At 30.6% G+C, this 17,060-nt stretch overlaps 5 protein-coding genes across 8 annotated transcripts in view; 2 read left to right on the top strand and 3 right to left on the bottom strand.

Moving 5' to 3' along the window:
- The window catches only part of LOC118441524 (uncharacterized), a 68,662-nt gene extending 65,107 nt beyond the window's left edge, over positions 1–3,555 (top strand). Inside the window, exons 4-6 of the mRNA XM_035866031.2 lie at positions 2,515–2,696; positions 2,783–2,914; positions 3,003–3,555. Of these exons, the coding sequence (XP_035721924.2) occupies positions 2,515–2,696; positions 2,783–2,914; positions 3,003–3,147 (459 nt within the window). The 3' untranslated portion in view covers positions 3,148–3,555. The remainder of the gene's footprint in view (positions 1–2,514; positions 2,697–2,782; positions 2,915–3,002) is intronic.
- Positions 3,556–8,297: 4,742 nt separating this feature from the next.
- Positions 8,298–9,961, top strand: LOC118441271 (ribonuclease Oy-like). Its single transcript, XM_035865433.2, has 3 exons — positions 8,298–8,473; positions 8,909–9,446; positions 9,523–9,961. The coding sequence occupies exons 1-3, from the start codon at positions 8,412–8,414 to the stop codon at positions 9,688–9,690; spliced, it is 768 nt and encodes a 255-aa protein (XP_035721326.2). The 5' UTR covers positions 8,298–8,411; the 3' UTR covers positions 9,691–9,961.
- LOC118441270 (UBX domain-containing protein 1) lies at positions 9,959–11,925 on the bottom strand. Its single transcript, XM_035865431.2, has 7 exons — positions 11,730–11,925; positions 11,604–11,657; positions 11,296–11,454; positions 10,903–11,154; positions 10,575–10,812; positions 10,300–10,480; positions 9,959–10,228 (listed from the first exon to the last, which is right to left on the bottom strand). Exons 1-7 carry the CDS (start codon positions 11,783–11,785, stop codon positions 10,176–10,178), a joined length of 993 nt encoding a protein of 330 aa, XP_035721324.1. The 5' UTR covers positions 11,786–11,925; the 3' UTR covers positions 9,959–10,175.
- Positions 11,926–12,424: 499 nt separating this feature from the next.
- Positions 12,425–14,099, bottom strand: LOC118441482 (histone H2A). Its single transcript, XM_035865937.2, has 3 exons — positions 13,865–14,099; positions 13,458–13,665; positions 12,425–12,875 (listed from the first exon to the last, which is right to left on the bottom strand). Exons 1-3 carry the CDS (start codon positions 13,884–13,886, stop codon positions 12,698–12,700), a joined length of 408 nt encoding a protein of 135 aa, XP_035721830.1. The 5' UTR covers positions 13,887–14,099; the 3' UTR covers positions 12,425–12,697.
- Positions 14,100–15,171: 1,072 nt separating this feature from the next.
- px (MAP7 domain-containing protein plexus) overlaps positions 15,172–17,060 on the bottom strand; it is a 79,401-nt gene continuing 77,512 nt past the window's right edge. For all 4 annotated transcript variants that reach the window (XM_035865934.2, XM_035865936.2, XM_035865935.2 and 1 more), the window contains exon 16: positions 15,172–17,029. In XM_035865934.2, coding sequence (XP_035721827.2) covers positions 16,830–17,029 — 200 coding nt within the window. In that variant the 3' untranslated portion in view covers positions 15,172–16,829. The remainder of the gene's footprint in view (positions 17,030–17,060) is intronic.

Here is a 17,060-nt window from a genome sequence, read left to right as displayed (position 1 = left end):
CGTGAAAAACGAACGACGATCTATCGAAACGATCGATCCTAAACATCGTACTTAACTATCGCGATTAAAAAAAAAAAATAAAAAAAAAAAAAAAAAAAGAAAGAAAAATACCCCCCTCCTTGAGAAATTTTTAAATTATCTCCTCGATCGAGAAAGCATTGAAAATCAGCAATAATCGGATCTCCGATCGAAGTTCGTTTACTTACTTTTATAAGTACGTACCTACTTTAACTTCCTGTTACGATTGACATTCGGAATACTCTCAGATCGTTATCGGATTCGAGAGACTTTCGATTCTCCTCGACCGATCCGATTTCTATCTCGAGCCGCTCTGTAATCTTCCTTTCGGCTGTCACGAAGCAAACTATGGGGGTGGCTCGAGAAACGATCGAGAATCCGTCCGTATGGTAAAAGATCAATAACCCCTTACGGCGACAAGCTCCGAGCTAACTTTATACCTAATAATGGATGTCTAATAGAAAACAGTTCATTTGATTATTAATAAATTCAGAAATTGTTAGTTCGGAAAGTGATCGATTCCATACAAAATTTTTCGTACTCTGAAAACTACTACATAAGCACAGACATTATGTAGACATTATACCAGAGAATGTATTCGAAACTATGGAGGTAACTTCAAGAGTTTATCCTTCGTGTGTCTCTGGGACATAAAATTTATGACCACGATCTCTCGGCCAGACTATCCGTCAGGGACGATCGCGAATCTCAATCCTGGTGTACCGACTTGACAGGATGTACGTGAAAGAAAGAAGGAACGGACGAACGAATGAAGGAAAGAAAGAAAGAAAGAAGAAAAGAGAAGAAGGAGAAAGAGGAGGAGGAGAAGGAGAAGGAGAAAGAGAAAGAGAAAGAAGCGTCTATAGATGCAACTCGTATTGCAAGGATCTTGCCCGGATCTTTGCGCTTTGTCAACGACCAAGAATAAAAAGGAAAATGAAAAAGAGAGAAAAGGATTCAGACACGATGAGAGCATGTAGGACGTTTAATAAGAAAGAATAAAAGAGATAAACCACCCTCGGAATTCAGAATCGTAATTTGTCACTCGTTTGCTCGTATCCCTTTTTATTCGGATTTCTTTTAAATGCATTCGCATCGGAATATCTGCCCTTTGTTCTTTAACGATAATACACCATTATTATCATTTGTTCCTTTAACCAAGTTCAAATGGAATAACAAATATCTACTTAATAGAAAATACAACCTAAGAAAAGAAACCGATTGCATTCGATCGAAAATTGATGACTATCCTTGATGTCGATTTAATGATAAGAAAAATATATAACCATGACAGAAAATATCTACTGCTATGTTAGTTCGCTTGAAGTTCTGAACACGTTCTTTAAATGATTTCTATTCTTTTTTAGTTTCGTTAGTCTTTCCTTTAAAGTTTACAAGATACGTCAGGATTAATAAATAATGTTGGTTCAAGCTCGAAATAGCTTCGTGATCGCCACATCCCCACCACGAAATTCCATAAACATAATCGTGACGCGATTGATCGGTGGCACCTTCGAGTCTACGATCACCGCATTTCGTTCCGCTAGCCTATTGTCATCGAGCAAACAACTCGTTCGAGTACCGTGTCTAAGTTAACCGAGCGATCGATCATACGATCTTCGTGATCCCTTTGGATTTATTTTCTTTTTCTTTTTTGTGTTCTCTTTTCTTTTTTCTTTCTTTCTTGGTCTTTTTTTTTTTATTTTTTTTTTTTTTTAGACCAATAATGACAAGACAATTATTCATCGAGACACTTAAGGATAATGTTTCCTAAGGCGCTTTATTCCTTCTTAATGTCTTCATTGAGGTTATTGAAGCAAGAAATGACTTGAGAGTATAAATGTTTAATTTGCCGATCGTGTCTGATTTAACAGTGACTATTATAGCAAGAAGAAAAACAAAAAAAGTGCAGAGAGAAATGAGACATAAAAATAAAACAAAAAATAAGAGAGAAGGAAAATCGCCATAATCGAATCACGTAAGATATCCAAGCGGAAATCGGTATATACGTGCAAACATTGACTTAGGGCAATTAAAGTCAATTAAAGACATATTTAAACGCGACTCCCCGTAACGCGGATCATCTCTATTCGTCTGCGTTTTGCTCGCACTCGTTTTATAAGAACAGAATGAGAGAGCCAGGTTAATTGAGCTCAATTAGTACCGAAGTGATACCGACCGATCGTTAGTAACATTTTTTATCAACTCACGATTTTATTCCGGAATCTATTCGCATCACCCGACGCGTTCAAATAGCACGATTAACGAACTAGGACAAACGCCAGTTTGCGTCCAGATGTTTGCTACTATAGAATCGATTTAATCGAGTAAATTTCCTATTTTTGAATTAAAACTCGCAAAGAACAAACGATATCCACGAAATCGTACTATGTATTTAATGTATAAATGATGAATAAACCAAAATTAGACAAGATTCGACATTTAAGGTATAATGTAATTATATCTTTTTTTTTTTTTCTTTCTTTCTTTTCACAGATGACAAACATCGCTGGTACAAGCGTGGTTGAAAGATTATCTTTTTACAATCACACGGAATGCGAATGTGTAGAGAAAATAGAATACGATACGAACGAGAAGTCCCTCGAGCAGAGATTCTACCGGCATCATCAGCTCTCTCCGCAGCCGCAAAATATGAGGAGAGCACCGCCAAGAAAATCGTGAGTCTACTAAATCTAAATGAATTCATTGTAAATTGCGATATATGTAAATAAATCTAAAATAGAAATAATAAATGATCGAATAGGTGCCGATGTCCCTCGGAATTCACGCCGAAAATCACGCCGGACGGAGAGTGCCAATGTTACTGTTACGAACATAATCAAAACTGCATCAAAACGAAACGTGGAAAGGGATATTTTTCTTTGAGCGACAGATTGTAAGTTTAATCATAAATTCTAAATGAATATATTGACTTTGCTCTATGATTATTATATTATCAAATTCTAACGTTATTATCTTTACAGGTGTATTCAAAATATCGAATGTGCAATACCTATCTGTGAATATGGTGAGTATATGAGACGAGAAGGTAAATGTCCTAGAAAAAGGGACAAGTTCGACGCGATGGCCAATTTCGGTATGAGCTTCAATCATCGATATAGAAGTTAGAAAAAGGAAAACGATTGACTTGACAATAGAAGAAACAAACAACGAAAAAAGCAGGAATAATGAGCGCAACGTAATGCGTTATAACCCGACGGTGCCATTTACTTTGTCTTTTTTTTTTTTTCAAGTGCCTTTGACGGAGAGACTTACTATATGATATACATGTATATATATATATATATATATATATATATATATATGTATGTATAAAATATATATATATATATATTCTCACACATACGCGATTATGTATAAAATGTATTACGCCATTCTTAGATGATAGAAGTCGCATGATCACGTTCTGATTATCGTCCCCCACCCTTTCTCTTTCTCTACAATTTCATTTTCTCTTTTAGTTACCTTTCTTTTTTAATATACGAACTTATTAGCTTCGAAAAAAAAAAAAGAAAATACATCGACGATCGAATAAAACTCATTTCTGATGGCTCATGTTTATTTGAACGTCCGATCACGCACACTTCTATTCTACTTATAAACGTAACATGATTCGAAGAAAGTAAGTAGGTCGGATCGATTAGAATCAGCCTGTTAAAACTTTCCTTGGGATACGATCTCCGTCGATCATTTCCGACTTCAAAGGAACTATCTATCTTTGAATTTATCTTCCCTCCATTTCCTATTTCCCTTTGAACGCGAGAAAGTACAGGATGATGATACGAAGAAACGATGATACGAATGTCGTGCTAAAGTTTTGAGCAAAAAAAAAAAAACGAATTACTTTGCGATACCGTCGACGTGTAAAGCAAATGTAATTTCGTATTTTGTGATGTAACATAACGTGCATAATGTCCTATGAATGAGATAACTGTATCGAAAGAGAACGTAGATTTGAACTGTTGCGCGACGTATATTTTAATTTAATTCGTAATTTTAATAGCGAGATATTGCTCGCGTTTTTTTTTTTTTTTTTTTTTTTTTTTCATAGTTTACGCTAGAACACGAGCCTAGTCTGAGGATCTGTCTCTCTTCTCTAAGAAAAACTCTTCTCCCGAGAGAAACTAATAATACTAACATGTTAAGAAAAAAAAAGGAAGAAAAAAGAAAAAAAAAAAAGAAAGAAAAAAGAAAGAAAAAAAAAAAAGATAAACGCATACACAGAATTAAATTAATAAGACGATAAAAGACAAGAATGAATTAACCAAAAATGTTAAGAGAAGGGTTTATCAAGAATCGAAACAGGTCCTTGATGTATCCACGATTTTGTATGTTTACAATGGTACATTTTTATTGTATTTAATCGAGCCATTAATCCGTAAATATTTAGTTAATTTAATATTTAATCTAAAGGTAGTTTTGTAATTCTTCGATCCACCCTGTCTTCTGTATTTTTTTTTTTTTTTTTTTTTTTTTGTTATCCAGCTCTTTCCTTTTAACTTTAAGTATGAATAGCAGCAGCGGTCGTGTACCTAGATTCGTGATTATGCTCTTTCTCATAAAATTATTCAATTTTGCGTGAATATATTATTTGTGGCTTATCGAAGTATAGAAAAGGAATAAAAGTAAAAAAAAAAAAAAAATAGTAAATAGAGATACGATAGATAGAGATGCATTTTTGTAAACATCGGAACAGTTTCATGAATCACTGTATCGTTTGATAACACGCTCTTTTCTCTCTCTCTCTCTCTCTTTCTCTCTCTCTGCGTACGTTTCTTATGTTACTAATAAAAATGAAAGAAATCAAAGAGTTTTGCATAAAGTTAAATACTTTAGACAATGCGTATCGTTGGAAATCGCGTGCGAAATAATGTTTAACAAATAAATTTTAAATACAAAAGGAGTGAAGGGAAAAAGAAAAATATGTAAAAATTTTGCACATAGCATTTACGATACTTTGTCGATAATATTTTGCTCTGTCCGTATTGTTTTCATTCGATTATTCAAATTTTTTCCTTTGGTCTTGCTGTGAAATAACAATCGTTTCGCTAAAAAATCGAAGCATTTAAATTTTCTCCCTTTTTATATTCTTTTGTATACGTTTACATGGATTGCTATACTTATAGGCAGGATAATCTACCTATTAATAGTCAGGACAATTGACAGCGTTTCATTTAACAAAATATAAGTCTATTATCTGTATATGAAAATATTTCTTTCTTCTACAAAATAAAAAATCATCTTTTCTATATACCACTCCTACTGATTCTCCCTCGTACGCGATACACGTCTCTAGATAGTTCATGTAGATGTAGACGGCAAATAAAATAGTAAAATTAGATAAGCGATCACCTGCTGCAAACATTTTCTTACATTGAATATACCTAATCCATATCCAGTTATCCACTATGGTATATTCCATTATTTTTTTTTTTTACAAATAAAACCATAAGAAGTCTATGTAATAACAAATACAATTTTAAAAATGAGAAATAAAATTATTTTACATATATATAAAAATAATGAAAAATTTGTTAATTAAAAAAAAATCGATTATTCAAATACGCTAAAGAAGAGAATGAATTATATCGTATCATCACTATTTATGTAACAAATTTCTATTTTTCTTAATATAATTAGAAAAAAAAAAAATTAAATTAAATAAGAATGAAGAACAATAAAAAAAAAAAAGAAAAAAAAAAAAAAGAAGAAAAAAAAATCAAATTTTTTTCAGTGCGTTTCCCTAAGAATTTATTTTAAAATTTTCCTTTATCTATCGTATTATGATTAATGATTTGAAATATAAATATTTTAATGTTTAGTTAAAATTAGAAAGAAAAGATTTTGAAAGCGCACTGAAATAAGCAGCCATTCGCCCGGTAATACTTGTGCTATATAATCTAAATTTAGATTTAAATATATATCGCAAATAATACCGACCCAGGTCTCACCACGTGGAGGTTGCTGCTTCTGAAGACCCACGGGCTGTCGAGTGACTCTACTTTAAAATCCGCGTTCTCGTGAATCATCGCGAGAAAATCATTTCTAATCGAAAATTCGTACAATATAACGAAATCCACGATAGGATTTTTAATTTCATTCGCAAACACCCACGCACTCGGAATATACACATGGCTGTTTTTCCAATCCTACACGTATTCCCGTGTAAAAATCGATGATAAAACCGTACGAGAATACATCATATTCACGCCGATATACCGAATTCTTGCCAACCGATCATCAACAGATCATCCCTCGATGATACATTCTTTAAGTCTTCATTGAATTTTGCACGATGAACGAAAAGAAAAAATAATTTTGTCTGAAGATGATGAAGTCCATTTTTTTTTTTTTGCTAATATTATTATTGAAAGCAATAACTTTGGATTCAAAGTTTAACTTGGTTGTTACCAAGCTATGTTATATTTAAATAAAATTGATTATTATTTAAATTTTAATTAGTTACACTCCTCGTACGTCATAAATTTTTTAAATAATTCTAAAATTATCGATAATATTAATTATTTAATTCTATCCGTTTAGAAAGAGAAAATTTCGATGTTTACTCGTTGAAATGTAAAACGAAACTAATTCAATAACTATCAAAGTTATTGTATTCGTTTGCTTTTGATGACGTTACTTGCGAACAACGTGTCTTAAATTTAAACCTTTTGAAATATTCAATTAAAATTATTTTGTATTTAATATTACATAAACATTCGGCAGTTTATGAATACACATGGAATTTCTATATGATTCTAAACGTTTAAACAAATTTCAAGTTTTACAAATTCAATTGTGAAAGAACATAGAAATTTGTTCCGGCATATTTTTCTTCCAAAAAACATAGCTTCTAAGATATTTTATAGAATTTTTGTACTTAAATCAAGAGAAATTTCGAATAAAAATGTTGAAAATAATTGATCATTGGCATCATAAATATCTTAATTAGATTTATTGCAAACTTTAGATTAATCCACTTTTTTTATCAACGATCAAATCATTTTCTACATTACCAACAAAATTGACTATTGTAATGTATACCTTATCGCTGAAGTTTGTACAAATTTGAAGATTTAAAATTAATAATTAACACCGTAAAGTTACATTTCGAATTCGTACAATTACTATAACAAATATATACAAACGACGAGCCAATCGAGTATTCGATTATTTTTACTGATTATTGATGCATAATTATTGATTAATTTCGAAATGAGAACAAATTCGTATTTGAGATAAAATTTATATGTTAAATATTTGAAGTAAAAAAGTAACAAATTTTTTTCATTTTCCATTATGCTACCATCGTATTATGAAGAAAATGAACAATACGGTTGTGTACATCGGGTTGTATAATCGAAGGAACTGAATGTAATATTACAGTCATGAAAAAAAAAAAACAAACCACAGCGAGTCCATTGATAATATTTAACGTTGATAAATAATCTTTTATCTATTTAAAAAAAAAAAATGTTGAATTAGAAAAGTCATTGAAATAAACATGATAAAAGATACGATAAAATCAATAGAATGTGTTATTCAACAAAGCAAGAACTAAGAAGTACATATTTAACTATATACTTCTTCATGAATGGATAATGATACTTCCATTGGTATGTCAGCAAAAGCAATTTTGTATATTGTCAGCTAAAAGAACGAACCTTGTAGCTCTTCTAACGTGACATACGTACGGACGAATGTATTCAATGCTTTCATTTTTTTTACTTACTATAGCGAAGTAAATGAATAAAATAAATATTAAAATATTATGCAAATTAAAACGATAATAATAATGAATGTTTTAGACATTACACAATTCTTTAAAATCTTTGTCTTCTTATCCATATCGTTTAAGGGGAGGGAGAGAAAGAGAGAGAGAGAGAGAGAGAGAGAGAGAGAGAGAGAGAGAGAGAGAGAGAGAGAGAAAGATTGTATTTATCCGTAAACCTGTTGAAACGCACCTGTCGTTCAGGTAAACCAGTGGTGCGCAAACTATTTATAAATTTTAGAGTAATTTTAAATAATTCTTAATATATTTTCTTCATTACATTAGTAAATATAATTTTATTTTTATTAAAAAAGAAAAGAAAAAATAGAAAGAAAAAAATTTCAAATTAACACTTTTGAATTTAATTATTATTATAGATAAAAATTTATCAATTATTGTATCCCTAAAAGGGATCGTAATTCATAGTTTGCGCATCACTGAAGCAAAGGGATATCTTCTATTCTACAATTTAGTCAAAATGGTGGGGTAAAATTAAAAATAGTAGTGGGAGTAGAATTGCGTATAAGCGACGAGCAAAAGCAAAGATTACAAGCAGTTCAGTCTACTTTTATTGCCGAAGAAGTTCACAACTGCTAGTAGCATGCTTTCGAACAAGATTATCACGTGTCTTCTTGTCTTATTTCTATTTAATCATAGTTACGGGTGAGTAATACAATTCATTCTGACGTATTAACGTTTCCGAATGTTATATAAGGCAGTCTCGTTGAATTCTATTCTACAACATATTCACAGTATGATAATATTCATCATCGTTATAACAAAAATATGTTGAAGAAATATTAACAAGATCCATTATTCAATCATGAGAACACTTTGCTAATACACTTTATACGTATTATTACGATTATTCGTATTATTTCAATATAATATTCGAAAACAAAATCTAATCTATACCACTTAGGCATTTAATATATTCAAATATTCAAATATTGCACTAATGCAATTTTGAAATAGGAACGATAAGATAGTATAGAATATTATAAAATTAAATCTACATTGAAATGAATGTTCGTTTATGGAAACTTTTCTTTTTTTTTTTTTTTTTTTTTTTTTCATTCATTTTTTATTTTTAACTAGAATACGACGTTCTAAATGTCAAAATAAAATAGAAGATCCAAACTACTTCGACGTTTTAATTTTCACTCAACACTGGCCGCAAACGGTGTGTTACTTATGGAAGGAAAAGTCGGAGTCGCATGCCTGCGCATTGCCCAAGGACGACGAATGGTCGATTCATGGTATATGGCCAACGAAGTATCATAGCGACGGTCCAAATTTCTGTAACAATTCTTTGCCATTTAACGCGAATACTTTGACGCCAATAAAAAATGAATTGGAAACAAAATGGATCGATGTACAAAATGAAAAGGATACGTATTCCCTTTGGCGCCACGAATGGAACAAACACGGTACTTGTGCTATTGTACTTCCAGCTTTGAACAGTGAACTTAAATATTTTCAAAAGGGACTTGAATTATTGGACATTTATGATATGAAACATGTACTTGGGAAAATAAATATCGTACCTGGTCGAAGTTATGCGATAGAAGATATATCGAATGGTATTAAGAAAATTATAGGTAAAACAGCAGAAATAGTGTGTGCCCATAACGAGGTAAATATATTTAATTGAATTTGAAAAATTTAATTCAATAATTCACAATCTCTAATGATTTAATTACTTACTGAAGGAAAAAGAGGAAGAATATATTTATGAAATTCGAATATGCTTCGATAAGACATTAAAATTGGTCGATTGCGATGGCATTAATGGATTCCCTGCTAGTACTTGTAGGGATTCTACGCAAGTAATATATCCTGGTATTGTACCATCATATTATAATGTGATACAAATATAGAATTAATTTTTGCTAAGTATATAGCAATTTTTAAAAACGAAAATCTTGGAAAATTGTTAATGGAACTGTTATAATACAAAAATGGAAATTCAGCCTAAGCTGTAACTTAAAAACTATTATTTAAAATTTTTTTTAATATGCATATATATATATATACCATATATACGATCATGAATCATGAAATTAATACGAATTATACAAATTATTGGATCATTGTATAAAATAAGGCATAATATTTTTATGTGATTTACAATAAAATACGTATATATTATTTTCAAACGTATATTTTCTGCTTCCCACGCATTTTTAGTTATAGCATTTTTTGAAAATCAAGTTATGAAAAACTTATCTGCAATCTTAAATAACCAACGCATATTAAAGAATTTGTTTCCTGTAGCACTTAATTGCAATTAAATTGCATGTTTACAGATAATGCAATTGCTCACAGTTTGTATTCTGATCATTAGAGTAGAAATAGATAGCACTCAACACAATGCAGTCTTTTTTTGAACGATTATAACTGCAGAAGGCACCAGCCCTAAAAAATACAAATAATAAATAAAACATTTCTTAATTTCATTAATTAAATGAATGTCAAGCACGACATACCTAAAACGTCTAATGGTACATCATAATCCTCCTCTGTGAATACCTTTTTAGGAAAATTCGTCATTAAATTAAACGGTCCGCTATCGTCTGTCCGATTCATTTCAACGAATAATCTAACAGCGGATAATTGCTCCTTACTGCCAAAGCTTTGCGTTAATGTTTTTCCATTTGTAAGTCTAATCTGAAGAATATTATATAAGATCATAAAGGCATTGTCTATATTTCTTTTATTTCTATCTTTCATTATTTCCTGATTATTTGATTTTTATTATTACCTGAAGCTTAGTCTCGCTATAATCTTTCCTATGATGAGTCGATGTAGACGAGGTTGACGACAATGACGACAACGTTGATACAGAATTAGGAATCTGATTATTATCAGCTGCAGCTTTTGCACGTCTTGCCGCTTTGTCAGCTTCAATCTGTGCCTTAACTCTTTGCCTTGCTAATTTTTCTTCTTCCTTCTCCCTTTTTCTTTGTTCTAAAAGCTTCTTCATTTCTAATTCTTCCAACCTATAATTAATAAAAAATATGATATCATTAAAAACAATACTAAATGTATTATTTATCAAAAGCTTTTATTTTCTTAGCATAATGCCTTACTTCTTCCTTGCCTCTGACATTTCTTTTCCAGATTTTATTCTATTTTTCTCCCTTTCAAATGCTTCTTTCTTACTTTGTTCCTCTCTCTCTTTCCTCTTTTGTCTCAATTTTTCATCCAACAATTTCAATTGTTCCTTTTTCTCCTCCTCAGTAAGTGGCTTTTTTTCCTCTGTACTTTCTGAAAATCTATCGTGTCCAGACTTTGTAGCATGAAATTCAACAGCAAGACTCGAGTTGAAGAGCTTTCCACATCTATATATAAATATATAAAATAACAAAGGATGAAATATAATTATATATAATAATTAAATCTTATAAAGTATTATAATAAAATAATCAAAATACAATTGTTTGATAATAGTTAAATGCTCAATGAGAATAACATGTACCTACACATCGCATTTCATTGACTTTGCAACATCTGTCGTAGATACTTGTCCACCAGTACTAGCAACACTATCTTGTGCTGGAGTATCAGCTACAGAGGCTGGTGCACTTTCAGCAACAGGAGGTTCAGGAGAAGGTTCAGTATCATCGGAATGAGCTAATAACCTTGTAAAATAATTTTTATATACTTATTGACATGAACGAATAAATTGATTAATATATATATAAAAAAAAAAAAAAAAAAAAAAAAATTAATAATAATAATAATAATAATAATAATAATAATAATAATAAATAACAAGACGATGTTTTACCATTCCATTGCTGGTTCTACGCCGTTGTTTCCTGTAATTTCCAATGCCTTTTCGCTATAACAAAACACTTAATGTAAATTTAAAAGGTTAACTTTTGCGGCTTGCACGTATTATTTCGAAACTTACGCTTTGGACATACTGAAACCCATGTCCACAAGCATGGCTATATCTGCCGATGACATCTTTAAACGTTTAGTTTGACGTTAAATAAATTTTAAATCGGACGAGTATCTTTTCAAATCTATTCACTTCAACGAAATCTAATTGTCACGTCGAACCGACGCGCTCTCTATACACTGTCGTCTACTTTAGCGATCCCACGCAAAAATGTCACCGGAAGTACAGATATATATATATATATATATATATATATATATATATATATATATGTATATATATATATACACATAACACGCACTCGGATATATATATATATATACATACAAACGTACTAATAGTAAATTTGAATTCATTAATAAATACGGGATAACTAAATACTTCGATCTTAACGTAAAATAAAAATTTACTACTGTAAAATATTTTGTCATTATTGCATTCTACGAATATATATGCATGTCAAACAGTATATAAAGTGATGATTTGTCATTGTTTATTTTCGCATTAAACATCGTTTACATTCAACAAAAACAATTAACATGTAGAGATTATTGAATCTTATACTTTATAGAGATATTCTTGAATATTTATTTAAAAAAGAAAAAAAAAAAGAAAAAAAAAAGGAAAAAAGATAAAACAAAAAAAACAACAAAAAAAAACGAAAACAAAAAAAAAAAGGTGGGTTCAAAATATAACACAAAATATTAAAAGATTTCTAATTAAATATGGATTATACGGATGTGATACAGATTATCCCTCTAGGAGCATAGTCAACACGGTCAATTAAATTGTTTGATTTATCATATAATATTATTTAAATAAAAATTAAGAAACTGTTCGCTACATCGTCAATATTTATAACTCGAATGTATTCGATTTGCACAATGTAATTTTTCAAATACATTGTGCCTGTGAACATTTCAGGTTTCCGGAATAAGACGCATTCCTAATATACTGATAAGTTATAAATGTTTAATCTAATATTCTTGAGAAGCTTTGTCTCCCTTTCCAGATCCTCCAGTGCCAGTCTTTTTCGGTAGGAGAACAGCTTGGATATTGGGCAGAACGCCACCTTGAGCAATGGTAACACCAGACAGAAGTTTGTTTAATTCTTCATCATTACGAATTGCTAGCTGTAAATGACGTGGGATTATCCTGAAAGGTAAAAATCAAAATATTTTAATATAATAAGAACATTTTCTATTAATCTTATTAGATATATAATATAATTAATATTAAGATTGATTAAAAATATTAAATAGAAAAAGATTAGAAAATTATATTAATAGACATTAATATTAGTATTAAAATTAATGTCTATGACCTTGTTGAGCTTCTTTTATCACACCATGTATACTTTGTCAACAAGAATATTATGAAACTGTTTATAAAATTTCAATATATTTATTATTCATTTGAAAATAAAAATAGCACACATATATATATATACATATATATATAACATGTTTAACAACATATTTACATATTAATTTCACAGTTGAATTATTTTCATCAGTTAATAATTAAGATAAAGTATTTTTTTTTCTTTTTATTAAAAGTAAAAAAAGACGATAAAGAAAACATGGAGTATTCTGCAGGGATGGAAAGAGAAAGAGAAAGAGAAAGAGATAGAAAGAGAAAGAGATAGAAAGAGACAGACAGAGAAAGAGAAAAGACAGATATAAAAACTGAAATAGAGGGAGCGAGGGAGAAAAAAGAAATTAATTTTCGGCCGACCTTGTCTTTTTGTTGTCCCTTGCGGCATTCCCGGCCAATTCAAGTACTTCAGCCGCCAAATATTCCATAACGGCGGCGAGATAAACTGGTGCACCGGCACCGACGCGTTCAGCATAATTTCCTTTTCTCAGAAGACGATGGATTCTTCCGACCGGGAACTGTAGCCCTGCCCTACTGCTACGGGTCTTTGCTTTTCCCTTAGTCTTGCCTAAGAAAATAATATATATATTTGATCATGTTAATTCAATTCATTTAATTTCTTTTCCTTCGAGATAAAAAGAGTAAAAGAGAGAGAGAGAGAGAGAGAGAGAGAGAGACAAAAAGAAAGAGAAAGAAAAAAAGAGAAGAATCAAGAGAAAGTAATACGTTTCACTTGGTCATTTGGCTGATCGAAGGCGTATACTTACCGCCCTTACCGCGTCCCGACATCTTTTCACTGTATTTATGAGATTACTTTTATCTAAATACGTAAAGAAACGAAGAAATATTGAATTCACTCGAGCAAATTACTAAGACAGTTGTCCTTTAACGTTGGATTGTTACAGAGAGAATGAAGCCTTTGACTCGTTGCACGACGACGACAAAACGGTTACGCGTTAGGACGTCAGATATTTTGGCGGCGGCGGTTGGGTAGGTGCTCGTTTGCGCGGGAAGACGCCACAGATCGGAAATGACCAATAGGCGCAGCCAATAGGATCGCGAGAAATGTTCCTGCCTATTTTTACAACAACTTTTCTCATTTTCTCCATTCAATTTCATTATCGTCTTGAAATGAATTTTCCTTTATTGAAATTTTCCTTTATGTATTTTTATATTTTCAACATCGATCGAATCAATCGTGATATTATAATAATTATTCGTTTTGGCGTCGAGGCTATGCTCTTTTATAAAAACCCGATCGAGGCGACATCTCGCGTCAAATAACGATTAAAAGAAAAATGTTAAAGAATAAAGGATCTCGTTGAGAGACTTATTAACGTTAAACTTTTGAGATTATATTTTGTTAACTTTATCACTGTTAAAAGGATACTATGAATAAATAAATTCGTTGTCGTTTCTATGTATTTATACGTTGCGAGAATTATGGCGGGAAAATAATTGCAGAGCATGCAACTAAATCTTTCGAACGAACCTGTTTTCTATTGATCAATAATTGTTCTTCATTGGAAAGAAAGAGACCGCGTGTAATTTTGAATGGTACGATTGCAAAGAAGGATGAAAATTATTGATACCTAAGTACCGTCTGTACTATTTTAAGAAAAAAAAAAAAAAAAAAAAAAGAAAAAAGAAAGAAATTAAATTAAAATATTTTAAATAACAAATTGTCCCTACAGTTCCTGAGATTCTTTTAACTCTGAATTTTTCCCGCCAATACAAATTTCTAATTACCTTATATTATATATCAAATGTACGTGCATATTATATTATTTTTCAAATACGAAAAATTTTACAATGAACATAATTTATTTATTAATAATTTGTTATGATTGAAAACAGAAATGAAATTCGTTATATATATATATATATATATATATATATATATCGAATATCTATATATATATATATATAACAAAAAAAATATATATATATACATATATGACAAAATATCTATATATATATATGACAAAACTATTATATAAAATTAATCAATGAAGATGTTTTTCTAATAAATGTTGATAAGGAAAATGTAAGGTGATAAGAAAGCATACACGAGATATTCATGTTTTCAACAATTTACTCCTAGGCTCGTCCTGGCCAGACTGAGACCGATAGACGCTTTTGGTCTCTTTCTGTTATATAATACATAAAAATAATGATATTTACAAATGTAGGATAATGTTAGGCACTCAATGAACAAAACAATGAAATTATAAACGATCGTCTTATTATATATTTTGAGGGTTGTTACGGTTTATGATCAATTAATGCACTCAGAGAGCAGAGCTAGATAAGTTAAGGATACCAAAGTCAATGGAGTTTTAATTATGACGTTGTTAAATAAAAATATTTTTTTTTCTCCGTTCGCAATTTTAATCACATTCAATTGTCATTACGATCCGATTAGTGTGAACGTGGAATGTTGGATTATCGGATAATCAAGCATTTTTCGTGGAATGTGCTCGCACAAAGTCTCACGTTCTTCTTTTTTTTTTTTTTTCTTCTTCTTTCTTTGTTTAAATTAAGTCACTTTACCTAAGTACCTCGTGGTTGTATTACGTTAACTTTCTCGTATTCGCTGGCCTTCAAGTTATACATATATCGTAACTCGTGGACATCGAAAGGAAGGAGTTCTCATTACGCTCTCTAAATCAAGCGTATTTTCATTTTGTATTCTATGAATGTTCGCGGACTAGAGTTATCGTGAACTTTCATTAAATTAAAATTGACCGCGTGATCCTATTTTCTGAAAGTTTCATTAGAATCTAATTCATTGTGATCGCAGTCTATTTGATATATTAACTTAACTATATGGTAAAATTTATATCACCTCATATGTGATATTATTATTTTAAACATAACAAAAAAAAAAAAAAAAAAAAAAAAAAAAAAAAAATAAAGAAAAGTTAAAGTCATCATCTACATTCGCAATGACTTTATTGACATCACCAACTAATTTGGTGAACTATGTCCTTCGATCCCATGTCCCACTTTTGATCCATCACTGTTTTTCTCTCATCACTGCTTTCGATTAACTCGATATTAGAGTCCACATTACTCAGAATAAAATAAGTTATACGATTTGTCTATTTCTCATTAAAATAGTATATGCGTGTGCGTATTTATGTGTGTGTGTGTGTGTCTGTGTATTTATTTATGTTTATGTGTTTGGTACAAATTATAATTATTTATAGTAGAGTGGAATAAGAGCCGTTAGCCAAAACTAGAAAATACCTTTCATCAAAGGTTCTTGATATTAAGCTTGCTTTTCCATTCAGTTTTGTATTTTGTTTTTGTTTTTTTGTTTTTTTGTTATTTTTTTGTTTTTTTTTTTACATTTATTTATTTATATATATATATATATATATATATCATTTTACACACGCTGATATGACTCTTTGTTAGAATAAAATGGAAAGTATCTGGCATCAAATACAAATGTCTTTTGCAAATTGTTCTTTTGTCGAATGTATTGACAAACGACTACTATTTATGTAATTTCATCTTGAACAAGGATTCGCAGTAATTAGTCGAAAAATTCATCATGAAATAAGACTTAAAGTTTTTAAACATTTGGTCAATGTAACCCTTTTGCTTTACTCGTTTATATTTATCTACATACTACATTTTGTAAGGTATGTCGAATGCCAACGGCCCTTAACCCGCCGATAATATCACAGATGAATGAGTTTCCGTGTTGTGCGTCATGCATCGCTACCTAAGAGTCCTAACAAGTGCATTAATTCTCTCGATCTTTTCACTGAGCACTCGTCTTTCAGAATCGAGTGCCGTTCTAGCTGATAAAAGTTCGTATATTCTCCGTTCGAGTTGTATTGTTTCGGATCGCAATGCGTTCGATTGCGCCGCCAATCTTGATGTTTCGCCCGTTAGAATTCTTCTCTCCAATACTTTATCTAAAAAAAGGAAACGATCGTTTTAGGAAGA

This window comes from Vespa mandarinia, chromosome 11 (genome assembly GCF_050613455.1).
Source record: "Vespa mandarinia isolate Hongniang chromosome 11, ASM5061345v1, whole genome shotgun sequence".
In the NCBI taxonomy this organism is placed as follows: Eukaryota; Metazoa; Arthropoda; class Insecta; order Hymenoptera; family Vespidae; genus Vespa; species Vespa mandarinia.
This window is presented reverse-complemented; position numbering and strand designations above follow the sequence as displayed.